This window comes from Perca flavescens, chromosome 2 (assembly GCF_004354835.1).
Source record: "Perca flavescens isolate YP-PL-M2 chromosome 2, PFLA_1.0, whole genome shotgun sequence".
NCBI classification, from domain to species: Eukaryota; Metazoa; Chordata; class Actinopteri; order Perciformes; family Percidae; genus Perca; species Perca flavescens.
The window spans coordinates 31,487,639-31,515,144 of record NC_041332.1 but is presented as its reverse complement, the minus strand read 5'-3'; the positions used below and the strand labels follow the sequence as shown (position 1 = coordinate 31,515,144).

The following is a 27,506-nucleotide window of genomic DNA, read 5'->3' as shown; positions in this document are numbered from 1 at the left end:
CAACAAACTCAATTTCCCATATGCCCCGGGATGTGGGACGCACAGTTGCGTTGCAACGCAAGCTGATCGAAGCTGAGGCAGTCCAGCTAGAGGCCATATTGGAATCTATGAAGTCGGCTTGCACTTTGATGGAATAGAGTGTCTGTATTTTTGAGAGTCTCTAAATCGCTATCCCGGATTTATACCCGAGTGATTGCGCCAGGCATTCCACTTGAGACCCTGCCAAGTCTGGACGGCAAGTTGTCTCGCTTCGTTTGTGGAAAAAATGAGTCCAACCGATGCTAAACGAGGGGCTAAACGCAGGAAGAACAAGCGGGGCGGTGGCAGTAGTTGCAGTGCTGTATGCAATACCAGCGGTGGCAAGGCCGGGGTTGCCTCGGCCCTTGGCTGTGCGGGAACATCAACATCTGCTTCTGTCGTCAGCTTTTTAACACCTGGCAGCACAGGCAACGGGAATATAGGGTCCATCGCGGGCATAAACGGAGAGGTAAGAGTGTCAGGCAATGTTAACCGGTGGATGTCAAAACTGGGCGACTAGCTAGCAGCGTTATCAACGACACACATCTGATTTGGGCCCGACAGTGATGCGAGTAGGACAGCTAGCTAACTTAACCTATGCGTAGCTAGAAATTAAATGTGCTTTGTGGAATACCGTGCCAGCTAGCAAGTTTTAAGGTTATAGCTGTGTAGTAAAACTGGTCTCGTTATATGGTAATAAACTGCCGTAAACATTAGGCTAATTGTACCCTGGCCAAACGCTGTGACTACTATCGTTAGCTCAACAACTGAGACACCACGAAGCATTACTTTGAGCTAACGTTAAAACAGTCCAGGTAGGTGAAGATTACAGTAGCCAAACCAAGATTTTTTTCGGGAGCATCATTAGGTTCAACAAAGTTGGACCACAGGCTGCTATTACACAGATAAACATTAATGCTAGCTAATGCTAACAGTGAAGAGTACTAACAACTTAAGCCCCGTCGGGCCTTGATGTGTTTTTACAAGCTGACCTTCTACTTTTCTTGCTTCTAAAGAGTTTAACTTGGTTATATTTGCCTGATGAGCTAAACCAACTAACTAACTTAAGTTATCCAATGTTGCCTAGTTATACACCATTAGCGCAAACATTAGCACTAAAACAATAACTCACATTGATACCATACGATGTTAGCTAGTTTTTGTATCAACTGACCCATGTTTAATAGTTCTACTCATATATGTCCGTTCACAAGTTAGTTGGTTAGCTTTTGGGGTCACAAATACCACACTATACAACACAATTGTACATTTGTCATTCAAAGGTAAACATAGGCTTTCATTTTGCAAAGACAGCTAGCCTCCTAACTAGTAAATAACCTCCTTCTGTGGATGTTGTGAAAACCTTGCACATCATGAGCATTACATACTCTGTTCATCATAAAATAAAATACACTCAGAAGTGCTGCATGATATGTTTACAAATTGGATTAATTGTAGTCAGTTGATTTTCTACTTGTATTGATATACAGAAGTGTGTCTAATAACAGCTGACCATCCACTATTAAGTTGTATGTAATTCTTGGAGCCAAATTATCGGATATAAATGTTAATCAGTCAAACAGGTTTATGCAAATTACAGAAAGAGCAAACATAACCTAAACTAGATACTACTGGGTGCAAGTGGGCTAAATGTGTAAACATCAGTTATGGACACGTTATGTTAATATGGTAGTCTACCTGGCTATCTTGGGCATGCCTGACTGTATGGCCTAACAATTTTCTGGCTTGAGTGTAGCTTGGAAACTCAAGAAAATACTGATTTTTACTTTCGCCATGTAGCGATTTGAAATGTGATGTTGTAATTGACCTACTCACCAAGCTAATCAGCCATAGTTCCTAAACAAAATGATCAATCTCAGCGACAGGCGATTCACTCTTATAGACATATTATATGTTCACGGTGTGTAAGTGTGGTCAGTTCTATGTAAACACTGAGTTGTTTGTGTCCCTCAGGTCAAAGTAAACAACAGTGTTACACCACAGTTTACGGAAGGACCAGTGAATGCTGACTTCTCCGGGGTCCTTCAGGTAAATTTACATCCGGTGTTTCAGAAGTTCGTTTGAGGCCACTGTGAGATTTTCTTCCAAAGCCTTGTCCCATTTGCCAAGCACAGTTTACATCTTGATGCCAGAAGATGAAGCACGCTACAAGATGACTTCATTTTGGTTTTATTTTATTGCCTTTACTCAGAAAATATAAAACATTCAGTGCATCACTTTTAATTTTTTTTAATTTTTCAACAACAGTTTTCTAGTGCTGATAACTCAAATGTAGCTTTCTGTTAGCATTTAGCCATATTTAAAGTGACTGTCAACAAAAATGTGGCTTTAACCAAACTTTATATTGTCCTGTTGCAAAGATCTTGGACAGCAACGTTAATATCTATAAACATAGAAAACCCGCTAAACTGGATATCAAAACATCAGGACAATTAATGATGACGTTATATCCAAAATGAGTGTTATTTGAATGTATGCCTTCCTTCATATAATGCATAAAACATAACTGTGCCCATATCCATATCTCTGTAGATCTTGTCAAAATGTTCTTTCCAAATTAAATCAGTCTGATTGACAGTTCTTACAAAAGTATTAACATGTGTATTACTGAACATGTTCAAATATGTTGTCCTGTTTACATGCACCAAAGTAAGTAATCAATTGGCTGTAACATTGTTTTGTGTGTATTGTTCAGAACAAGAAATGTTTTAGCACACACGGTCAATCAAATAATTTACCTAGCGCTTGTCCAAAATATGTTAAGTGGCTGTTGACCTGCGCTACCTTGTGTTTTTTATGTTGTAAATATTGCTTATGTTATGATGGCAACAAATTACTCTAAATAGGTCAGGGGGGATAAGTCTCAATTTAATTCCTTTACAAAATTGATTTTTTTAACAAATTTAAAGTAGAAATGTGAGGAACATGGTTAGATGCTGCTTATTTTCACTGACTTTTGCAGTATACCAAAAATATACAGGCAAACATCCGGAGGGAAATGATGGCTTTCTTTGCTCTCCTTTTTCAGTTTAGTCAGAAAATACTACTGCTGGAGAAGTGAATCAAGTTGAGTAAACCACAGCACTCTCAGATTCAGAATCTCCTGGGAACTACTAGTACACCTATAAAAATGTCGCTGAAATGGATGCAAAATGGCTTTTGTGATTTTAAAAAGGTTGCTTCTCTCTGACAAACACCGCCAATGTGGAGATCATTAATTGAAACTCCTGGCTGCTAATTATGTGTTTGTGCCACTCTGTGGTTCAGTCACTGACAAGGCTGCACATTAAGGAAAGGTTCCAGTGTTTTAATGGAGTGCAGAGGGGGCGGTTTAGACAGCTGGTGTATCCAGAGTGCAGAGTGCAATGGCTTACAAAGGGATAGAGTGTGACTTGCCTTGGTATATAGCAGATATACAGTGAAGCAGACTGGTCAATCTTGGAGCCAATTGTTTTCATCTTAAACCTTATTTTTAGAGAGAGGCTTTCGTTTGACTGTCTATAACAAATATTCAGTTTTCCTTCAAAATAGCCTGTGTTTTCTTTTAAAAAAAAAAATTATAATTTTTTTTTTTTAAATGTTTAATGCAAATGCTAAAGTGGCTGTGTACCTTCTACTTCCTTCTACTATCATGCTCATCACAGACCCCATTCACGTTTGGCTTAAACCAGCGGGCTCCCTACACCGCAGGCGATCGCTGCCTCTTATGCCGATGTGAGCGCAAGGACAGTGCTGTGCCTTCAGAGGCAGGGATCTTGGGCCAAAATGGTACGGCACAGCCCAACAAGACACCCAGTGCCCTCCAGCTGCCTCTGTGGGTGTGCTCTGACTGCAGGCGCACAGTGGAGAAGGAGGACCGACACACTGCTCTGGAGCAGTCGTTGGGGGTAAGTCACCTGGGTATGGAGAGTTTTAAAAGCTGCGGGGAAGGTGGTGAAGTTAAAAGATGACGGTCAAACGTTTGTGGCTGAGAGAACTGTGGTTCCTCTGGTTCTTTGAATGATTCCACAGTTTCCAAAACATTATCTGTCTCAGCACTGATGTCAGATAATCTGCAGTTTAAGTCACACAGCTGCAGTCAGTCTTTCAGTGGATGGTGCAGCAGCTCTTGTGTTCACATCCATTTCTCTGCCAGAAAAGCTCAAACAGATGGAGCAACCAGAAGCAACAGCTGTTGTAGTTAGAAAATGTTATAAAGGACATACTATCATTTATATTTTTCACTTGGCTTCACTTTGAGCTATAGCTAAATAACAGTATGTAGGTCAAATGTGCAAATTGTGTGAAGTTCTTAAAACAAAATGCCAATGCAGTGGATCAGCTACTTGCAATACTATATTCAATATTTGTTCATACATGATTTACATTGGTTGTTTTCAATATCTGTATTTCTAACTTTCAGATGTTCTTTATACTTTGTAGATGTTGGATTTGATTTACATATCCGAGCATGACTTTACACTCTCAGGACTATGTTATATAAATGCCATGATGTCTAAGACTAATGACTCTTCATATACAGAGCTTCTTTATGTTAGACGACCTGGCTATGTGCTCAGCCCTGCGACTTTGTAAGGACACCACCAATTGTTTCGGCTGTAAGCAGTAGGGCTGCCACCTCTTAGTCGATTAGTCGACTAATCAGTCGTTTTGGTCTTAGTCGACTAAGATTTCTTTAGTCGATTAGTAATTTTTTATGCTTATTCATATTTAATTACTTATTTCCAAGAAACTTCTGAGCACATTTATGGTAAACACAAGATTTAAAGTGGTGCTTTTGCAGGATTAATTGTGGAGAAACTCAGTTTTACAGATGGTTAATTAACTACATTTATATTGTGCTTTTCTAGTCTTAACCACCTCTCAAAGCGCACAGCTCTGTCAATTAAATCAACTAATCGATTGTGTTAGTCGACTAAGAATTTCTTTAGTTGAGGACAGCCCTAGTAAGCAGTCCAACAAAGTGCTGCCGCGAGGGACTAAACGCTGAGAGATGCATAAACACACTGACGCGCTCAAGATTGTATTGCAGTGATGTATTCCTCCGCATGAAATACAACTAGTACTGCAGTTACCAAATGTAAAGTTACTTTGAGTCAAAATAAGTGCGTTAGTGCAGCGGTCAACAGAATGTGTTTGCTCACCCCCTCTCTGTCAAAGCCCCAAAAAAAACCCAGGTGAAGCAAACAAATAGGTTATCACTGCGATGAAAACACCCACCACCTACAATAGAAGTGCACAATATAATCAATAAATAATATAAATGAGACCGTAAACATACAATATGTGGCTCCTACTAGGGCTGGGACGATTCGTTGACGTCATCTATTACGTCCACGCGTTAAAAAAAAAAAAAAAAAAAAAACATTGCTGCCTCCAGCAACAGCACAAGTATGGATTCCTCACGAGTTCAACAACACGACGAGAAAAAGGCTTGCACACTGTCTTCTAAAGTGTGGGAGTATTTTACTCTTAATGCAAACAACAACGTGGTAGTCTGTAGACTTTGTAAAATGCATCACTGAGTCAGGATAACCGCAGCAAAACACCATAAGTTCTGCTCACCTTTTTGCTCTGCTCCCTTTCCCTACCAAGTAGAGTTTAGATTCTCTGCCCGAGCCCGAACTCGACCCACGGGCCGGGTCGGGACGATATTTCCTGCCACTGTCCCCAGGCCGGGCCGGGCCCTTGATCAAGCATTTGTGTTTTTTTAATCATTACTTTATTAGCCCAATTGGGTGGGGTGCTATGCCTCTCCAGCTTCTCCCATAGATCTGGGTATGTCCTGCACTGACTTGAGCATGAGGTCAACTGTGCTAAAATCGTGTCTCCCCCATCTGTAGCACTGTCTTCCATAATTGCGCAACCAGGTTACATTGTTTCAGATATCTCACAAGTCACGGTTGATTTTTTTTTTTGTGCCCGATCTAAGCTTTACTCCCAAGCATGTGCGATTATCAACATAGTGACACGGAATGTGTTCCCAGCAGTAGCCCAACGGTACGGTAGTCCGTTGATTTAGTTTACCATCATCATGACTGACCCAATCGATTTATTGATTATTGTTATATTAGACACTCTGCAACTTGCCTTGCCTTGATACATCTGATTTCATATGTTGCTAAAATTGCAATTCTTTACTGTAAGATTAAAGGGAGAAGAGCTTGGTTGTTAAACAAGAGCTTATTCTTATTTTACCTACTACTGTTTAAAAAAAGCAAATACAGGCGACTCTTTTTGCACTTGCTCTGTTTACTGTAAGTTTTTTTTGTGTTCCTCCTAAAAGTGACTTTATTTTGTGGTTGGATTGATAGCCTACATCTGGCTTAAGGTTGCACCAAAAATTTATTTTACTTGAACAGTAAACAATTTTAATAAATAGAGATTTGAACCTTATTGAAATTGTTTTTGTGTAAATTGATAATAATTGAGCAATTGAAAAATGAATCGTTAGATTAATCGTTTAAAAAACAATTGTCTGGGACAGCCCTAGCTCCTACACCAATGTTGAAGTGGAAACATCTTGTGATTCCACATAGCTTTTTTTTTTAAACTGGGAAGTCACCTTTTGTTCCTCAGAGTTGTGTTTATAAGGGTGTGATTATTCAATGTAATTAATAAGGCTCTTGGCTATTACAGGAACGCGACTTATTGGGACTTTAGCTTATTCACCGTATCCCCCAGAGTTAGATAAGTCCATACATACCCTTCTCATCTCCGTGTGTGTCGTAACTCTGTGACGCACCCACCGCTAGCCTAGCTTAGCGCAGATCTTGCAGGTAACCAGCTCCATCTAGCCTACTGCTCCCAATAATTGACAAAATAACGCCAACATGTTCCTGTTTACATTTTGTGATTTGTATAGTCACAGCGTGTACAAATAACAAGGTCACATTAGACACAGCCATCTTCTAACCGTATACAAACTGGGAACTATATTCTCAGAAGGCGAAGCACTGCTACTTGGGCGGAGTGATTTGCTCGCAGCACCTGAGAAGCCCCTTGGTGAGGAGCAGAGAGTTTGCCTGGAGTTTGCTCAGAGTTTGCTCATCACTCCGCCCAAGTAGCAGTGCTTCGCCTTCTGTGAATATAGTTCCCAGTATGTCTACGGTTAGAAGATGGCTGTGTCTCGTGTGACCTATTCGTACACGCTGTGACTATACAAATCACAACATGTAAATAGGAAAATGTTGGCGTTATTTTGTCACTTATTGCGAGCAGTAGGCTAGATGGAGCCGGCTTTTTTCTTAAAAAAAATTTTTTGTTTTCATTTGGTTTGATTTAGAGCAGTATAATAAGCAGAACAATCAGTTATTTGTTGTATAGGCTCTAAGCAATAGATTCATATTCCACCATTGATTTTTAAGCAAAGCTGATTGTAATTACTGTTATGTATTTCCACTGCCACTACTGTGTTTAAGCTACAATTTGGTTGTGCGACTTGAGCCTCAACTCTTATCAATCAGAAGTAATGTGTAACTATAATTATTGTTTTAACACAGAGGTAAATTCTTGATAATTTCACTGTTTGCACATTAATAACATGTCTCTGAATTATCGGAAATTCCTGAATCATTCATTACTCAACCATTTGATTAGGAAACTAAAGCACCAAATAGGCTATTGCATATTGTAGCAAAATTCTAAATTAACATTATTTTATCATGTTAGGTACAAGATTTCTGAACTACAAGGAAACATGGGCTCTAAAGACACCTTACTGTCTTACTGGTTCTAACTGTTACATTGTTGTTATGCTATTGATCAGGCTTTATATCAAGGTATGTCCAGGGGATTGGTTTTCCTTGTTGTGGGTGTGGGTGCCTTGGACATGGCTGTTTGGCTTGGGTTTGGTTTCCTCATAAATGTATTGTTCCACTGCATCCTCACAGCAGTGGGGTACCATGCTGACTCACAATGTCATGGCCCTGCAGTAAACCGAGCCAAACCACTGGAAAGCTTTTACTGTGAAGCGGCTGAAGAAAGTTAGCCTGGACAAAAATGTAACAATGAAATACAGTATAGCTCTAATAGCTTGGCAATGATGAGATCAGAAACCGGGGAGGCTCCTATCTTAGTGACAGACTGCTAACCTCAAAACTCCCAACATGTGATTCACTTACCCCATGCCATTCCTGTTGTATGGATTGGTTGGCATCGTGTCCGTATTACAGGTTCTTAAATCGGCTTTCAGACTCGCTCCATGGATTGGCAGATCCCAGCTACTGTACCTGGACTTCTTCTGTGGTCGGCTCATAGCACATCTTCTTTCTTGGCCTTGTAGCTGCAACAGTGAACAAGGAGAAAGTTATTGGTGTTAATGTCCAGATCTTTGCAACCCACAGTTCCAGCTTTATAAAGATATTATTTTTTCTTGGAGAAATAAAGTAAAATACTCCTAAATAATAGTAGTAGTAGTAGAGTAGATCCACATTGCCAATATATGCTTTATTTTACGCTGACGGTTGTTACCCTGCGTTGTTGCAGCATCTTATGAACTTTAAACATCAAAACATAAGCATCAAAAGACATAAATGTGCTTCAACAAACACATTAATTGCTAAGTTTCTTTGCTCTCTTGCATCTTGAGCAAAGTATAAAAAATTGTTCTGTATCTTAGTGTCTGTGTGTTATATTTCCCACAGAGCCAGGACTTCCTTTTGCACATGCCTGTGGGTAACGGAAACCTGGGCCAGGAGGCAGCCACGGGGGACAGACTGACCGCTGCTGTGCCTACACTACCCATGCTCCCTGCCCCGGACCTCACCGCACCAATGCCTGCTGATACAGTGTGCAGCTGTGAAGCCTGCAATGAGAGACGGTCAGTTCAGAGTGATGACCATTCAAAGTGTATTTCATTTTGATGTATTATTTAATCTTTTTTTGTTTTTAAAGTCGATGTGATCTTAATGAAATTGTGTCCTGAATAACAGGGAGATCTCGGCTGAATCGGAGAGGGAGTCACAGCAGCTACAGAACCACTGGTCGGAGGTTCGCTACCTGGTGCGCTGCATCTACCGTCAGACAGGAACACCGTTAGCAGATGACCATGACCAGCCCCTAGAGAGAGACAAGGAGGGCATGAAGGAGCTGGTCGATAGGTAAAACTGCTTTGTCTTATTTCTCTCTTTCAGGGTGTTTGTCCACTAGGGGTCTCTATTGAACTGTGGATGAAAGGGCAAAAGCCTCTTAATATAACAACCAGGAATGACCGCTTTGGAAAGGAATGACAACAACAAGTTGAAACTAGTGCCATCCCTACTGTAAGCGGTCTGGTTAAAAGCCCCATAAAATTGCATCTTTACTTCCTTGATATGATGCATTTCTTGTTGAAACAGGACCTTTGGCTGTCCCATGACTCACTGAGGGAACAATTTAAACTGTAGACCAAGGGGAGATTAAAGGTCCAATATGCAATATATGTACTGTATTAAATCAAAAAATGACCACAATACTGTAGATCATCAGATATTAAGGAAAGCTGAAATACTATCTTCTCTGACAACAATGCTAAAGCCAGTATTTTCTCCTTAGAAATTTCTATTCCTGGGCGGAATGTCTGTGATGGTTTTGGCCTGTGTGTTGTTGTCGACTGCCCATTTTGACACCTGGGTTGCCAGACATTAAATGCAAAATCAATGTGCGTCAGCCGTAGCAGCAACCAAACAAACTGGATTATCAGAGTTAGATTCATTCTACCTGACCCAAAGAAACTCGGCATCTTTCTAAACAGTTGCATGACCAGAGACCTGGTAAAACACGGGTAAATATATGATGTGCATTTAAAAGATGGAGACCGGTTAGAGCCCAAAAGGACTCAGAGTTGTCTAATTTCCCCCTGAACAGGTAACTAAGCATTGAGCTTTTCACGGTTATTAGTTGGGATGGGCATTTCAGTCATTTCAACATCCGTGTGCCTAACAACGGTCTTTTTAGCGGTTGTTAAAGTAAAGTTTAGCCGATTTAAAAAGGTGACTGTCAGCTGGCTACAGAGAGACGAGCTAGAGCACGGGCTTATGACTGTCAACATAGCCAGCAGCTACTCCGCTGCACTGTGGAGTAATGTCTGGCAATGTGACACTAGCATCAAGCCAACGTTGACATTGTGGGACATTGGGTTCAGTGTTCTCAACCTGGCAACTCCATAAACTTAGAGTCTGGGGCGGAGGGGCTGGCTCTCACCATCATCCGTACCATATTGCACCTTTTAAGTAAAAAAAAAAAAAAAAAAAAACTGTTTTATTTGGTCGTAACGTCAACAGGACGTATTTGCCATGTTTTCTTTTTTTTTTTTTTTTTTTTGCCGTTTTAATTTATAGTAACCTGTCCTGTCTTAATGTATTACCCTTTTTTTTATTTATTTAAAGATTAATCACTTTTATTTTCTTCCTGTAGACTCTGTAAGAAGGACCCCTACCAGCTGTATCAACGGTTGGAGCAGCAGGCGCGTGAATATGTCTTGGAAATGAAGGTGCGGCTACTGAAGCATCTATCTACAGGACCCAAGGCTACAGGACCAGCGGGGACTGTGGCTGCAGCCCTGGGTCCTCCTCAGGCCTACCAGTTCATCTCCCTGCTGCTGGAGGAGTACAACGCCCTCTGTCAAGCTGCACGCACCATCAGCAGCTTCCTGCTCACCCTGGTCAGTTTACCTTTTGTGTAGCCCGAGCCACAGGGATACTGTTTGCTGACCTGCAAGTGGCATCAAAGGCATTTTTTATAGCCTGTTTTTACTGTGTTTGCTTCATCTATAGTCCCTTTCACACAGCCTGTTCAAGGCGGGACTGTTGCGCTGTTAAACCGCCATGCCGTTCTGTTTAAATAGAGAATGAATGGGGGGCAGAGTTGTTCTGCCAGCAGCGGATGTAGTAACAGAGCTGAATCGACTTCTGAGTTAAAGGGACAAGCAGAAATCAACTTCTAGAGGAGAGTTTACCTGCGAGAGTGTGTATGCCCTCCAGCGCTTGCAAAGCGAGGTGGCTGCTCTGTGCGCGTGCTGTTTAGTTTAATACATGCAGGTGCCATTCTTTCCCTCTTCCTATGTGTTGTTTAACGCTCGCAGCTGCCTGTACAACTTCTCGATTGTTTAATTGGTGCACAAAGGGTGATATCTGCTCGTGAGCATGGTTTATCGTGCTCGCGAGATATGACACAATCCTGACGCCCCACCTATGATTCTAATCCCCCTTTTTTTTTTTTTTTCAGGAAAATGAGCACCTCCAGAAATTCCATGTGACGTGGGAGCTGCACAACAAGCACCTTTTTGAGAATCTGGTGTTCTCTGAAACGATCTTGCACAGCAGTTTACCTGCACTGGTTGCACAGCTGAAGTAAGATAGTTTTAGTAGTTTAAAGAAAGATATGACTCATCCATCAATGTCACGTTTCAAAATAAAATACGTTTTTTTTTTAATTAACTGTTGATCTTACTGTAGTGAACAAAACAAAGTCTACAAATCTCTTGTCTTAAACGATAAAACAAGTGTCTTTAATGATTTGTCTTATTCTGCATCTTTTTTAGACATGGCACAGCCTCCCATGATTCATACAATGAAGATATGTACAGGACCTTGTTCGAGAGCTACCATCAGCTGCAGCAGGAAATGGCTACGGTGGCTACTGAATGGCAGGAGTGTGAGAAGAGGATTGATGACTATGTAGATGAACAGGTATACACATCCAAGACATATATATATATATATATATATATATATATAACCGGAACTAACAGTATTTTATTAATAAAAATGTGGTACTTGATAAAGATGCCGTAATTAAAGCTGTAAGGATGTGACTTTTTTACAGTTGCTTTTTAAGGTGGAGGGTCAGAGTCTCACCAACCAAAGAACAGAGCCACACAAGTCCTTGATTAGCAAAAACGTAAGAGATTTAAAAAAATAAATAAATAAATAAAACTTCAATATTTTTTATGTATTCCATTTATGGAAGTTTATGTTCTTCTCATTATCTGCCAATTTCCAGACTTTGAAGACTAAGCAGCGAATGCTGAAGGAGGACTGGGAGTTCTTTAAGCAAAGAAGATTAATAGAAGAACAGGTACACAACAAGAATATGGAGCCATCATGGCAGATTTTAGTGTGCAATTCTGCGCGTCAGAGCAGTTTTTTTTTACATGTTGTTCTCTTTATAGTTACCTAACAGTAAGAAGTCTCCCCCTGAAGAAAACAACTTTACAGACACTATGAGAATGCTGTCATCTCGTCTGAGTATTCCCGACTGCCCAAATTGCAATTATCGAAGGAGGTGAGTTTCCAGGATTCACTGGGATTTCATTTTCTGCCCTGAGATGTCACTTTCAGTGTAGCGAATTCAAAACATACTTGAAACTACCTTTTACTGACAAATCAAAGAAAATATATTATTTTTTATCTATTTACGTTTGTCATGATCTTCTCACGTCAAAGGTTTTTCAGTTTTTGAAAGATTTCATTCCCTAACTTTGAGTTGTCAAGTAATTGATCCCACCTTAAATATTATGCCCATTTCTCATCTAATCAGTGAGCTAAGTGTGAGAAAACTTGAAATTTGAAAGTTTGTGTTCTACATGGATGGTGACATCTGTAATTCCTATTGAAATGGTTATCCAAAGTAAGGCCACTATGAACTCAACTTTTAACTCTGCCCCCTTTATCCCCAATGTTTGGCAATAATAATAATTATTTTCTCTCCATATAATTGTATTGTGACAAACGTTACTATAACAAAACGTTGAGAAAAACACGCAAATGAACAGGAGTTTTAACACCTTGCTTTTTACCATGCCATTTTGAATACTTAACAATATTGAGATAATGCTGTGATAAATATTGCAATTTAAATTTTGACCATATCACCTACCCTTACCAACAGGTGCACGTGTGATGACTGTAGTCTATCCCACATCCTGACATGTGGCATCATGGACTCACCCATCGCTGAGGACCTCCACATCAAGCTGCCCTTGCAAGGGGAACCTCCCCGCGACTACCTGGCAGAGGTGCACCCTCCCAGCCTCTCCTCTGGCAGTTCAGCATCTGGCTCCAACTCCAGCTCTCCCATCACCATTCAGCAGCATCCAAGGCTCATTCTGCCTGAAGGGGACACAAACACTTTGTAAGTCCGTCACTGTCCTATCAAGTGGTTGTCAGTGCTTGGTAACAGATCATTTAGGCACAGTTTAGTATTTGGTATATACATAGACAGTTAAATGGACCAACAGATCCCGTTGCTCTAGAAGCACTTTTCCGGTGAGCGCTGAGCGTTACTGCGCAGCCTCCAACTGAGCTTGAAGACGTAGATGTGACGTGAACAACGTGTCTGAAAGTTGGAAGTCTTCTGGTAGCTGTGACAAGAGAAATCTCAATCATTCCCAATCTTACAGACTGAGAGCGTAGGTATATGTAAGGAGATAACATGGGCACAGGCTAATTATTGCTAACTAACATGCTAGTTAACATTAGTAATTAAACTTAAACAGCTAATGTAAGTCGAAACTGCCTGCGAGCTTCTCCTGTTCTATACGGTAATTCCTCTACTATTCGACAGTAAGTCGCGTGGTTACGACACAATCGTTAGCCTATTTTTACTAAAACGTCTGCTACGGAGCCATAACGTGAGGTACAAGGTAATGGAGCCTTTTATACATGTCGTGTTTCTTTAGAAATAAACAATGGACAAATAAAAGTCTTTAAACACTTCAGATGTAAAGTTGTTCGCTGTCAAAGTGACGTCAAAATGAATGGCAGTCAAAGGCGCCATAGGAGGTACGCGTTGTGAAGAGAGACTTGCCCCCTTGGGTATATCGGATCATAATCGCACACCTCTTCCTATAAACAATAATTCTCTTTCCCCACACTCCCCCTGCCACTAACATGAATACTAATTTCTCTCTTCTTTTAGTATTAGTGATGATGACGAAGTGCCTCCGTTGTCCAGTAAGTTCGGGGACATCTACCCTATGAGTGGTTATGAGGATAACAGTGTTGTGACCGCTGCTGTGAACGGCCTCCATGATGACATCAATGGGGAATGTGAAAACATGGAACTAAAGGCGCGGGTGAGTTCTGTACTGATGTACATTACTTCAAAAAAATGCCCAAGATTAGTTGTGAATTTCCCTGCCGAGTTTCTGGATGATGAAACTGACGTTCATTATGAGTGGGCTACCGGTAGTTCGGCAAATGTTTTGTGTACTGTTTCCTTAACCCATTTGCTAATTGAGTCTTCTTTGTCCAACACGTTTCTGTATCAGTCTGCTCGTATGACCAGCAGCAGCAGTTCATCAGAGGGTGACGAGGAGGAAGTTGATGGTGAGATTGGCGGGGAGCCCCGAGGGCAGCAGGAGGAGCTTTCCTCAGGAAAGACCAACAGTCCTCCACCTTCTTACAACCACCAACAGGTGTTGTAACCCTTTTTAATAAGCTTTTTTTGTTGTTATATTTGCTTGGAAATGAAGTGAATGAACCTGTTCCACATACACAGCTATTACTCCAAAGCATGTTCCCATAATTCTTAAAAAGGAATGACAACTGGCCCTCGTCCCCATGTCACATCCTTGAATGTAGGGCTGCAACTAATGATGATTTTACATTATTGATTAATACTTTGTCAATAAAATGTTAGAAAGTAGCAAATAAAAATGAGGATCAGTTGTCTTTTGTTTCGTCCAACTGTCGACAATTGTGGAAAATGCAGAAAAGCAGCAAATTCTAACATTAAAAGTAGCTGGAACCTGGTCATTTTTGCTTGAAAAAAATGACTGAAATGATTTATTGATTGACAAAATTGATGCTGATACATTTTCTGTCAATTAACTAATTGTGTCCGCATACACATAATAAAATAATAATAATTTATTACATTTAAGGAGAGGGCACAGGGACCCACGCTCCAGAATAAAAGCAGACAACATATTTTGAATTTGTGTTACCACCCTCAGGTAGAACAGGTCCAGCATGCCTGCGAGTGCCACGTGTGCAACCAGGACCCCAGCTCCCCCACCCTGGGCCCCGCCACATGTCTGCCCCCTAGTCGGCTCCACGCTGCACCTCCTCCCACTGTTGGACACCAGTTCTTCACAGACTGCAAGACGCCCCCGGCCCACCCTGCCCTCCACCTCTACCCCCACATCCACGGACACCTGCCCCTACACAACTTCTCCCGGCCCTTACTGCACCCTACACTCTACCCTCCCAGTCCTCCTCTCACTCACAACAAGGTGAGGATCATTCTTGAGCCCATACATCCATAAGGCTAGACACATTATTTTTCTCCTGATTACTGTTTTTTTTTTTTTTTTTTTTTTTTTTTTTTTTTAAGTGTATAGAATTATAGATATGGGAGTCCCTTTTAAGGGAAAATGTATTCATTTCCGTATCACTGGGGGTTTTCAAAGTTTCCAGGAACAATACTGAGTTTAGTTGTATTCTAGTTTCACTTAGTTTCACTGTAATTTTAATTGTCTGCCACAAGGGGTCAGACTGAACCAAATCTAGGAGAAGTAAAAAGAAATCCAAAACTATATTGTACAAATCAGTTCCTCATAATCCTAAACCTAGTGATAGGATTTGCCTTGTAACTTTTTTTTTTCCTTTTTCCTTAAGCCTCTGCCCCCAAACCCTACATCAAACCACTCGGCGGCCAAGCAGCCGGCCTTCAGCCCGTCGTTACCAGAGCACGTTTACCAGAACTGCTTTGGCGGTGCAGGTGGAGCAGGTGACTGGAACAGCTCACTGCAGTGCCTCTCGCTCAAGTTTGAGAATCTGTGGGATGCTGCTGTGATGAAGAGCTGGAATCCATCTGTGCTGTTGCCCGAGTCCCTGCCAGGTGAGCCCCTCTGGCACAGCAGAAATAATCAATTTAATAAAAATAATTAAAAAAAAATCTCAGCAAGTCAAAGACGGTTAAAGTCGTGACTTGTCTCGCATTATCTATCAACAGGCGACATGCTCGGACCACCCCTCGCTGACCTGCCCCTCCCCCCAACATCATCTATCGGCCCCCAAGGGGAACACCCCTCGCTGCCCACCCCTCTACCCCCATCTTGCTCCGCTTCCTCATCTTTGTCATCGTCTTCATCATCGTCATCGTCATCATCATGCTCCTCTTCAGAAGCCAAACAGCAGAAGAAGAGTGGCGCCAAGAAGAAGTGTCTCTACAATTTCCAGGATGCCTTCATGGAGACTAACCGAGTAGTGATGGCCACGTCTGCCTCCACGTCCTCTGTGTCCTGCACTGCCACCACTGTCCAGTCAAGTAATAACCCACCCATCCACCTAGCATCTAAAAGACCCAACTCTTTAGGTAATCTAGGTGGTAGGAGCAATGGTTAGGTTTGCACTGATGATGATCAGATTATGGGCCACACAGTTATTACAGTCAATCCATTGCTAAAATCTTTTAACATGCCTTTTAACTTTGCAATCAAAATAGAGACAACAGACAATACCGAGCAAAAAAAACAAGTGTAGTCAGTCATAGTCCTGCTTTAAAGTCTAACTGAAATTTATTTTCTCCTCCCTTTTTGTGTAAGGAAGCTATAATTGTACTGCAGCTATTTTACGTAATGTTGCATTTTTCAAAAGAGGATAAAACTGTTTTTGCAAATGTTTGTGCCTGTCAAGCTACGCTAACTAGCTTACCAGCTTGCTGCTGTTAGCACTGATCACTAATGCACTGTAACACTAATGTAAAGGGCAGTATCACTGCAAGAAAAAAACAACTTTGATTTCTTCTATTTGGGAATTACAGTTTTGACCAAATAAGTACACAAGTAAAAACAAACAAGTGTGTGTGTGTGTGTGTGTGTGTGTACACACAGATTTTAAACAAAAAATGTAATCTCAGTTCGCCTTTAAGTCAATCTTTTTATTAAAAAAAGAATTAGTGAAAGTTATGATTCTGTATTCTTTGCTCCATTGTGTGAAAGCTTTGTGAATAACTGCATGTTTTGTGGCAAACAATGCTCTCAACCCACATACCTTTTGTCTCCTCTAGATGATGTATTTCACAATCTAAGTAAAGAGGACCATAGGCAACCCGCTCCAGCCCCCCCTAGGAACTGCCCTACAGGACTGACCTCCCTCCCTCCACTCTCGGGCCCCACCCTGCCCCCAGCACCCACCACGCACCTTCCAACAATGGGATCCCAGCCCTTTCCAAAGATGGCCGCTCCAGCCCCAGACTTCATGGAGGCCCACCAGGGTTTGTGCCTCCCGCCCACCGAGCCTCCAGCCTCCTCAGCAGATGGTCCGGTCAGTGCCCCACCCAGTGTCTGCAGGTAAGGCAACCACCACAACCTACAGGCTCGTAAAGATGGACACCCATTATATCAATGACAGACTGATGTTGGAAAAGGTGATTTTGTTGTCTGTGATGAAAAGAAAACTGTCGGCCGGGACCAATTTGAAGTCAAATTATTTTCAGTGATCCTGACTGCGAAGGACATCGCTGTGAGGCCAATGGGGCATACGAGCACCAGCCGTACGACGGGGAGGAGAGTCAGGACGAAGACAGCTGCTCCGAGCATAGCTCCTCCACCTCCACATCCACAAACCAGAAAGAAGGAAAGTACTGTGACTGCTGCTACTGCGAGTTCTTTGGGCACGGAGGGGTAAGACGCACATTTATTACTCACTGAAATTGGCATGTTCACCTCAAATTAACATTATTTTTTTGGGGGTGGGGGGATGCCAATTTAATTAGCTTTTGAATTTCCATGAAGAATCTTGAATTCCAATTCTGCATTCAGTTTGTTTAAGTAACATTTTCAGATTTAATAAATTGATTTTAAATAGACTTTTAAAAGGTCCCATGGCATGAAAATATCACTTTATGAGGTTTTTTAACATTAATATGCGTTCCCCCAGCCTGCCTGTGGTCCCCCAGTGGCTAGAAATGGTGATAGGTGTAAACCGAGCCCTGGGTATCCTGCTCTGCCTTTGAGAAAATGAAAGCTCAGATGGGCCGATCTGGAATCTTCTCCTTTATGATGTCATAAGGAGCAAGGTTACCTCCCCTTTCTCTGCTTTGCCCGCCCAGAGAATTTGGCCCGCCCATGAGAGAGAGACATCACATCATGGCTTTCAAACGAGCAAAGTGGCAGTTGGTCAAGGCCACACCCCCACCCTCCACCTTGCCCCCACTCTCTCCTCCTCAATAGCATTTCAAGCTACAGACAGAGAAATGGCACATACTAAGGAAAGCTCATTGTGGGACTGCCTCTAGTGGCATTTCTTGGTGCAGTGCACCAAGGCTGAATTTCGCAAAAGAGACTTCAGATACAGTATTAGGGGACCACTAAGACCTATATAAAAGCATCCAAAAAGCAGCATGTTATAGGACCTTTTAAGTTTTGGTCCATGTAAAACAAAATCAATGGAAATTTAGCATTTACACCCCAGTGATTCATAGTTTGATAGCTTAATGTAAGAATGAATTTATAGTGTCCTCAATGATCATTCTGTTTCATTTCCAGCCCCCAGCTGCTCCTACCAGTCGAAACTATGCAGAGATGCGGGAGAAGCTGCGCTTGCGTCTGACAAAACGTAAGGAAGAGCAGCCGAAACGTGAGGAGCAGCAACCGGTGATAGAACGAGATGGAGGGGTCGAGGACCACAGGCGGGTGGAGGACCTGTTGCAGTTCATCAATAGTGCTGACAATAAACCTGCCTCCAGTTCTAAGGCAGCCAAACGGGCCAGGCATAAACAAAAGAAGGTAACCGTTCCTCCCAATCGCCTCAGAAGTCTTTTTTTATTTTATTTTTTTTTATTTTTTTTAAATAGTCACAATAACCTCCAGCGCGTGTCCATCCAGTCTAAACCACTACAGTAACTCTGGTAGTCCTTAATACACGGCTCTTTTTGTCAACAACTAGAATTGTTTTGGGGGGGGTCAAGGTTGTCATAATGCTGAAAGTATGCATGTCTCTGTGTGCTTCAGATGGAGGAGAAGGCCCGTCTGGAGGCAGAGGCCCGTGAAAGGGAGGAGCTGCAGATGTTGGAAGAGCAGCAACGGCGACAGCGGCAGGAAGAGGAAGAGGCAGCGCTTCAAAAGGAACTGCTCCGGCTGCATGAGATGCAGCACCATCGTGCTGCTAAGAAGAAAAAGAAAGAGAAAGCAAAGGAAAACACCGCTCCCCCACAAAACAACCCACAGCCCCTCAAACAGACAGCTCAGAACGTCCTAGATAACTTACAGAACGGAAAGTCACAGTCACTGCTTCAAACCCTCATCTGCCTCCCCGACCAGAAGGAACCCCGATTTGACCCTGTATCCCGGGTTAGGCCCAGCACACAGCACAGCCCAAAACACACTAGTGAGAGGGGGTTTTCTACCGAGACCCACGTCCCCAACTGTCAAGCCATCCTCCACAATGGCACTACTGCATCTCAGCTTGAGATCAACAGTAAAGCTAAGGCCAAGCAGTCTGCTAAAGTGGGCACTTTTGAGGCTGCTGTAAAGAAAGCTCCAGAGCTACCCAAGAGCTCAGACGTGGCAGCAAAGCTAGCTAATGGCACCTCCCCCACCACCACAACAGACACCAAAGCAACGCGAATCAGGCCCGCCGAGGCCCTGGCTCCTCTCCCAACCACCGAACCAAGGAGGGAGGACAGGTGTAATATCAGAAGCGCCAGTGGGAAAGGGCAGCAGCATCTACAACATCCGCTGACCCAAATAAAGGAAGACAGGATGAGTCCACCTGTGACCAACCCTTCCCCGTCTCCCCCTCCAGCGTTGCAGTCGGAGCAGAATGGCAAACCTCCCAGTGCAGAATCCCCACAGCCCAAAGGCAAGACCAAGAAGAACAAGAAGAAGAAGGGGGACAAGATGAACACATCGATAGGTTGGTATTATCATTCGCTATTCGATTTTTAGGATTCAGGTGTGTGTTTATGTCCAGTAGTTGTTTTTTTTTTTTTTTAGGCCTTTACTTGTATAGGACAGTTTAGACTTGATATTATGCTTTTGGGCTTTTTCCCTTTCCTTTATTGTGTTTTATATCTTTTTTGTGCACGTTATAGGTTTACAAAGTGAAAAAGCCCAAAGTCCACCCCAAAGGGACTTACCATCTCCAACCGAAAATACTGTTCACAAACTGCTCCAAACAGCTCTGTTGTAGTCCAGCCTTTACTTCCGTGACGAACGTGTGTCACTTTGTAACACCCGTTATAATGCTCGCCTAGCTGCTAGTGTGGCACGCCCTCATACTCTGCTTCTGACTGGCTAGTCCTTACCTAGCTACTGCGCATGTGGGACTCCAAACAAAGATGGACCAGAAGTGAGATGCCTCACTCTGTAGCTAAAACAGAGAGCTCAACACACAGGGTGAAAAGAGGAGCTGCAGCGATGTGCAGTACAACAAATATATGTTTTTTTTTTTAAACTGAAACCACATAAACCTATTCTGGTACAACATCTAAATACAATCATGAACCTGAAGATGAGCATAATATGAGCACTTTAATGTCACTCCTGCCCAGCTTTACTACTGCAGTAGCAGACGTCATGCTACTGTAGGTGAGGGGAATACGAACTGTGTCCTTAACAGAACACTCTGACCAGGGACAGCTAGATCTATTTCCTCACTTGTCTCTCTGGGGTATTCTGTGTACGGCATCACAGCATGGTTGGTAAATGTGTGCACTGTGCAGATTGCTGCTGCCATTTACGTCTCACTGCCACGAGCGGGTAGTATGGCGAGTGGCTTAAAGTAGCTTTACTTTATGTCACAAATATTTGTGTTGCACTTACACACTCTGCGTGTGCTCTTATGGCTCAGGTAGTGGATAGATAACATTCTCAACAATCTGGTATAGAATCTCCTTATCAAATCTGAATCCTTTCAAAACCCTTTCCAAATCTTTTTAGGTCAACTTCCAAAAATGTTTTAAACCCACTGTTTTTAAACAACTGAAGACATTTTCTCCACACATCTGTATGTAGGCAGGTTTCTCGGCAGAAAAACAGCAGAGCAACTGTCTCGCTTATTGTGCGCTAGTGTTTTTCTTCTTGAATTCCACCGACAAACCAATCTACATTTAGACGTGCAGAGATACTTTTTCCCCACTTTTATTCAAGCCACTATTTGTAGAATTTCCAACTTTAGTGCCAGCTTTGGTAGTATCAAATATGCATATGAGGCCGATATGCGTATTTAAGTTCCTCCCAGAGACTACTTTCATAATACACCTACAACATTAATGATACATTGTAAAATGGCAATTAACATGCATTTGTTATTTTGTTTTAGATGATGTATTCTTGCCCAAAGACATCGATCTGGATAGCACTGAAATGGATGAAACGGAGAGGGAGGTGGAATATTTCAAGAGGTGGGTGTATTAAAAGTAACTGACTGCCAAATACTGATGAGATATTTCTGAAAACTTTTCTCTTACCCTGTGGAGTTTTGGACTACTAGTTGCGCTATGGAGTAATGTTTTTATACAGTAAATGCGTAAGCACAGTTTCCGCTGTTGACTGCTGATTGACAGAATGTGTCAGCAAAGGCAATGCAGAAAAACAACTGCAATGTAGCTAGCTGCAATGTAGATTTTAAAATCATCAAAATTGCCTTTCAAAACTATAGTGCGTAGTTTCTGTCTCCCCCATGGGGAATTCTAAGTAATGACAACAACACTGTCAACACCACATGAAAACCCGTCAGGGTACCTTTTTTAACATTTCAAATTGAGGGAGTATGGCTCTTCAGAGGGTTAATGTTTTTTTTATTTTTCCCCCAGGTTTTGCTTGGATTCGGCCCGGCAGACCCGCCAACGACTTTCCATCAACTGGTCAAACTTTAGTTTGAAGAAAGCTACGTTTGCTGCACATTGAGGCTGTTAGTGAGTGACTGTCAGGACACAATCAGTACCTTAACAGCTATACCAACCCACACGTCCCCCCCCCAGAACTTCTCTCCCGCTGTGCCCGAATCACACCCACGCTGCCTTGCTTTGTTCTTGTCGCTGTGTCATTTGAACACAGACTCCTCTGGACTGATCCACCTGCAGAGCTAAAACTAAAATTGAATTAAATTACACAAAAAGAATCACAAAATGCTACTTTACATCCAATTAATTTTCCTTGCGTGCTTGTGTGCTTTTAGTCCGAGTTGGGCATTTCTCTTTGACTGAAAAAGCCATGGTCTGAAATTATTTTTCTTATATTGGCTTACCTGTAGTCAAAAGATGCTTACTATGTCTGGATAGTTTCCTTCCAAAAAAAAAATAATAAGAGACAATGGAAACTACAAAAAAAGAAGAGAAATGTTATGAATTAAAAAGCTGTATTTGAGATATTGTGGCTTACTATCCCATTGTTTCCCGTTCCTAGCACGGCATCTCATCAACATGATTGACAAGGGAATGGGCTTGGTCAGCTGGTCTCCACTCCCTGCTCCCCCACCCACCCCCCAACCATCCCCCTCCACCCTATTTCACAGAAAGGAGAAAAGCGTAATACTTGACAAATGTTCTTTTTTGGTTTTTAAGTTCTGTTTAACAAACTGTTGAGTAAAAGTGTACCAGTTACAGTTTTTGTTTTCTTTATTTTTGACCTGTAGCCAGCTTGTATCAGAATCCTTTCAGAATGAAATTGAAAAAGAACAATACTCACACTATCAATCTGTTATAGAGTGTATATTGTATTAACACTGAAGCCAAACTGGCTACTTTTAACATATTGTTAAGTAATATTAAATCTTGTCTTTCTTTTTTGAAAGATGGAATACAGTAGTATGGCAGGATTATGCGTCTTGTGTCAAATCTTATTTCCTACATGCAGAAGAAATTTCCATTAAAGGATATGGACCCCTAAACTACACATACATGTGAAGAAATAGTTCAACATTTTTGGGAAAATAAGGGAATTCACTATCTGGCCTATTTTCATTTTAAATATAAGCCAACAGCCGGTTAGCTTAGCACAAAGACGAAACTGGAAGCAAAATTACGAATCCCACTATGGCTACGCCAAGACCCACTTTGCGTCGCCGTAGTGGTCGATTGGTTGTGGTTAGGCATTTGACCTTGAGTGGTTAAGGTTAGGCTAGCCGATTGGTCAGGGGATATGACCTGAACAAATCAGGTTACGTTACCTTGCGCAAGCACTGAAGCCTAGCCAATAGTAGCTATTGAAGGGCGGGTCTTGGCGTGGCCATAGTGGGGAGAACAAATATCGCAAACGGCTAGCCTGGCTCTGTCCAAGGGTGATAGAAAAAGGGGTTCTAAAGCACACTAATTAACACATTACATCTAATTTTTTTAATCTGTTAAAAAAAAAGACAGAACTCTAGACTAGTAGAGTCTCTGCTGGTTGCCTGGCAACTGTTTTAGAGCCAATAAATAATCTGGGACATTAACCCCTGTAGAACATATTGACGTTTTAACACCTCCATCTTTTTGTACTGATTAAACAAACGAGATGTAGCGTTTTGAAAAGTGAGTTTTAGAGGCGCTGGTTGGCAGATATTTGTTGTCGTTGGACACAGAAAGTTTCAGACAGTTTCTCCCTGTTTCCGGTGTTGCTAAGCTAAGCTAACTGACTGCAACTTCATACTCAACAAATGAACATGAGTCGAAGATGTATCGAAGTTCTCGTAACTCCAGGCAAGGCAGCAAACGCATATTCCCCAAAATGTCGAATTTGTGCTGGATTGGAAGCTCTTTAAACAAAAGTGCGAAAAATCCCCTTCACGTTCAAAGCGATCATGCCCCTATGGGACCGGTGAATCGCATGTACTGCTTGCGACAAAGCAGGAATTTTACCCATTGTTGCTGCTCTGCATGTCTGCTCTGCAGCTAAACAAGGTTGCAGGGTGAGTCACACCCTCAAATACATACGTGTTCCTTTTGGGAAATCCACTAATTGACAGTCATAATCAATGTAGAAGGCCACTGTAACTGAGTCATGCAGATCCCGGAGTTCAGTTTCAATAGTTGAACAAAAAAAAAAGAAAAAAGTAATCTGACAATGGGCTACTTCAGGTATTTACATATGTAGCCCCATTTCATGAAACTCTAGGGAAATTGATTTGAGGCAGTTTTGAAATGAAGTGCATTCCCTCAGGGTAAAGTGAGCATGAAATGAGTTCATGCTTTGGCTTATCACGAGGTAGATGAGTTAATACATACCTTTCACTTAGCGCCACTGACAGGACATTAGTAGCAGTAAAAGCTTTTGCTTGGTGTTTTTCCACCAGTTTTATTTGAGTTAAATAGAGGCATATGACATGCATTGTTTATAAGCTCTAAATAACTGCTGATTTTCCCTTTCTGCCACAAAGTGGTCAAATATGCTCAATTTAAATGTGGAACTGTCTGGGTAAAGCTTGGGAAAACCAGAAACTAATCTTGAGTTTTTAGTTTTAGTTTGTTTTTTGCTATAGCCTGACCTCATTTCTCATCTATTTGCACAAATATATAAGGGTAAAGAGATGCCCAACACTTCAGGAGGGAGAATATTCATATATTTAATTCTTACTTACAAAAGAAAACTATAATAGTTTTAAGCAGCTCTTGATTTATTTATTTTTTATGCTCAACCCTTATGCTGTAAAAGTATTGTATGTTGATATCTTGTGTTCAGAGCCAAGTGGATCGTGAGTAGAGGAAGTGAGTTAGTTATTTTCCTCACAGTGGCCGTTTCCTCACTTTTTGAAGAGTGACTCTTAAAACCAAAAGGTTTTCACAATGAAAAATGACCACTCCTACAATACAATTTGATGATTAATTAAACTTCATACAAAAAGGTCTGGGTTTGAGAGAGCCACCAAAGCACATCTGACTCAGAATTTATTTCAGTTATGAATGACTGTCTGGCTGTTTGTAGAGTGTGCTTGCTCTCAGTCACCGGTGATGCAAGATGGGATCTACCACATTTGAGCAAATGCCCCACAAAACTACGCTAATGTATACGAGTCAAAAAAAAAACACCGAGCAAAATGTCTGGGAGACAAACGTGGGCCGTGATCTAAATAAAACATGAAATTGGCACAGATTTGTGTTTTTGATATCTGCAGAGATAAGAGCCACCACTTAAGTCAGCCATTTCCCTAATTTAATAATAGATGTATAAGGCTGTAGAAGGTCACTTATAAAGAAGTTTCCATCATGTGTTCATTCAAGAATTTTCCATTGTTTTGACCTTTGGCTCTAAATATGGTCTTGGTTGATGGAAGAAAAAAAACAATGGGTGCACTCAGAGCAGTCTGACAATGACAGGGGCGAGCGCCAATAGGATTATTAGAAGGGATCACCGCTGCCTTGTAGCTTGTAATCAGATTGCTGATCCTTTCATTGTCAACTGCCTGGAGCGCTTCAGGATCACAAAACACTTCCAAATAGGGAATCCCCCCCCCAACTCCCTTTGTTCTTGGCTCGAATCTGCCACAATGCTGTTTTTGATGTCCAAAACTCATTGGACTTTTTCACCAAATAAATCCTTTAATAAACCGTCAGCAATAATTACCAGCTACCTCAACCAACATACGTTAAATCAAAAAGAATCCGCTCAAGTCGACAGCACTCCATTTTCAAATAAACGTGTCTGCTTTTTTTTTTTTTTTGGGAATTCCCTCGTGATGGCGGGAAATTCCCGTTCTTTTAGGATACACATAAGATTAAAGGCCATATCTATCCATTCTGTATTTGTCCGGATAAGTGTCAGTGTCGAGAAGTTTTCCCTCTTTGTTAGAAGTATACAACAGCTACATCAGTACATCCTGATGCTTTGAAACTAGTTTCCAACAGGAACTGATCTACAGCTGTCACCTGACTCTTCTTATTAATTCTTTTGTTTCTTAGAAAAGTTTCCAGACACTCAGGTGGGGACTTGTGACCTAGTTTTTTCCACATTCAGATCGGTGGGTAGCGTGTTTTTCTGCGTTGAAGTTCAGTCACTTATAGACCCTGTTGTAAATGCGTGGGTGTGTGGGGCGGGGGGAGAATCCCCAGCAGACAGCTCATGGCCTTTTTGGGGCCTGTGTGTATTTTCTACCAGTCTGCGTGTGGTTGGCTTATATAGTACGAGAGACTGAAGTTGCCCTTTAAAGCCAAAATTGGAACAAATTGTTTTGCGGGCACATGAATGGGAGCCAAGCTGTGTGTTATGTAAATGAAATAAATGTGTTCAGCCACAAATATCTTCCCCCGTTAGCTGATGAGTAAGTTAGCATGTGATGCTGCCTGGTGTCATTTGCGTGCTTGGGCAGTTGGGTGATGTATGTGCCAGCTGTCAAATCAAACCTGTTCATTTTGATTTCAGAAGTTAGTCCAATACTTTTAATTTTAAGCATTTAAAAAAAAAAGGTCAAAATCTGGTTTTTAAAATCTGGTTGAATCTGGTTTTTGGTGGAAAACTTTGAGATAGACGACCAAGACAGATTTTGTTCTCGATAAATCCATACATGTGAGATTAACATTAAAATTATACATTTTACAGTTCTACATTTTGGGAAATGAATTTATTCACTTCCTGACAGAAAGTCCGATAAGATTAATACCTCATGTTTGTACGGTAAATGTGATGCTACCACTAGCTAGACAGCTAGCCTAGCCTCTGTCAAATGTTACAAAAATCCACTTATCAGCACCTCTAAAGCTAACTAATACGTTTTATCTTGTGCGTTTAAGCTGAACAAAAACATTGCAGACTATTTCTCAGCGTATTCTTGTTTACTGTGTAACCGTTATTGCCACGTTATCCTGTCAATGTGCTAAACTGAGCTAACCAACTGGTTGCTGTAGCTTAATCTTCTCACCTGACTTGGTAAGAACGCAAACAAAGCAAATATGTAGAAATAATATTTTATAAAATATTTTAAGCAAGACTATGCAACTAGCAACCACATTTACCATTATCCCATAAATGACACACAAGTAGATAAGTGTCCTACAGTTGGTTGCACAGCAATATCTAGCTACAGTTAACAGCCAACATTAGCTAACATAACCTATTGATAAAGTGGTAATGACAAAACCCCTAAGGGAGTATTGAATTGAGCAAGACTCTTACATTTATTGCTCAGTGATTCAACTTTTCCTTTGCAGGAAGACAAGAATGTGTGCGTTATGTCTTCTTTAAAAACTCTATTTTTGCTTTAAAATTAGCAATCATCTGATCAAAAAAACAATGCAGCAAAAGGGGTATATTTTCACTCACACACAGAGAACACCGTTGTTTGGGTACGTCTTTTCTGTGCAGTGCAACTGCCTACTTCCTTTTTAAACAGGGGATGTCCAGCTTCCTGTGCTTACTACACTAAACCCATGACAACTGCACTATAGGTCCGTTTGTGTCAAAATGATAGTTCACAGTGACTGACTGCAGTTGTTGAGGGTTCTTGGATGTAACTCGAGCTACTGTCTTTCTCTGGTCTTCTTATACCCCTGTAGTGTTTGCCATAGTCACACAACAGCTGGGAATATGGCTGTGACAGTACAGCGTGCCCATTCAGGCAACACCG

At 41.6% G+C, this 27,506-nt stretch overlaps 1 protein-coding gene across 3 annotated transcripts; it reads left to right on the top strand.

Annotated features, from left to right (window-relative positions):
* Nucleotides 1-34: 34 nt before the first annotated feature.
* fam193a (family with sequence similarity 193 member A) lies at nt 35-22,776 on the top strand. Of its 3 annotated transcripts, none has more exons than XM_028602064.1 (23): nt 35-487; nt 1,993-2,067; nt 3,684-3,926; nt 8,685-8,860; nt 8,973-9,140; nt 10,435-10,681; nt 11,245-11,369; nt 11,561-11,708; nt 11,857-11,919; nt 12,022-12,096; nt 12,191-12,303; nt 12,910-13,152; nt 13,939-14,095; nt 14,291-14,437; nt 14,978-15,256; nt 15,642-15,864; nt 15,979-16,341; nt 17,035-17,317; nt 17,464-17,650; nt 18,515-18,754; nt 18,980-19,883; nt 21,291-21,372; nt 21,784-22,776. In XM_028602064.1, the coding sequence occupies exons 1-23, from the start codon at nt 266-268 to the stop codon at nt 21,875-21,877; spliced, it is 4,857 nt and encodes a 1,618-aa protein (XP_028457865.1). In that variant the 5' UTR covers nt 35-265; the 3' UTR covers nt 21,878-22,776. The 3 variants fall into 3 exon arrangements, with proteins under 3 accessions (XP_028457865.1, XP_028457875.1, XP_028457858.1); XM_028602074.1 differs by having other exon boundaries at nt 11,845-11,919; nt 15,979-16,293; XM_028602057.1 differs by having other exon boundaries at nt 11,845-11,919.
* The last annotated feature ends 4,730 nt before the right edge of the window (nt 22,777-27,506 follow it).

Bases quoted from the DNA above. Each gene is read 5' to 3' on its own strand.
- fam193a (XM_028602057.1), top strand. From the start codon at position 266: ATGAGTCCAACCGATGCTAAACGAGGGGCTAAACGCAGGAAGAACAAG. The intron at 14,096-14,290 runs GTGAGTTCTGTA...TTTCTGTATCAG, and splicing joins ACATGGAACTAAAGGCGCGG to TCTGCTCGTATGACCAGCAG. The intron at 15,257-15,641 runs GTGAGGATCATT...TTTTTCCTTAAG, and splicing joins CTCCTCTCACTCACAACAAG to CCTCTGCCCCCAAACCCTAC.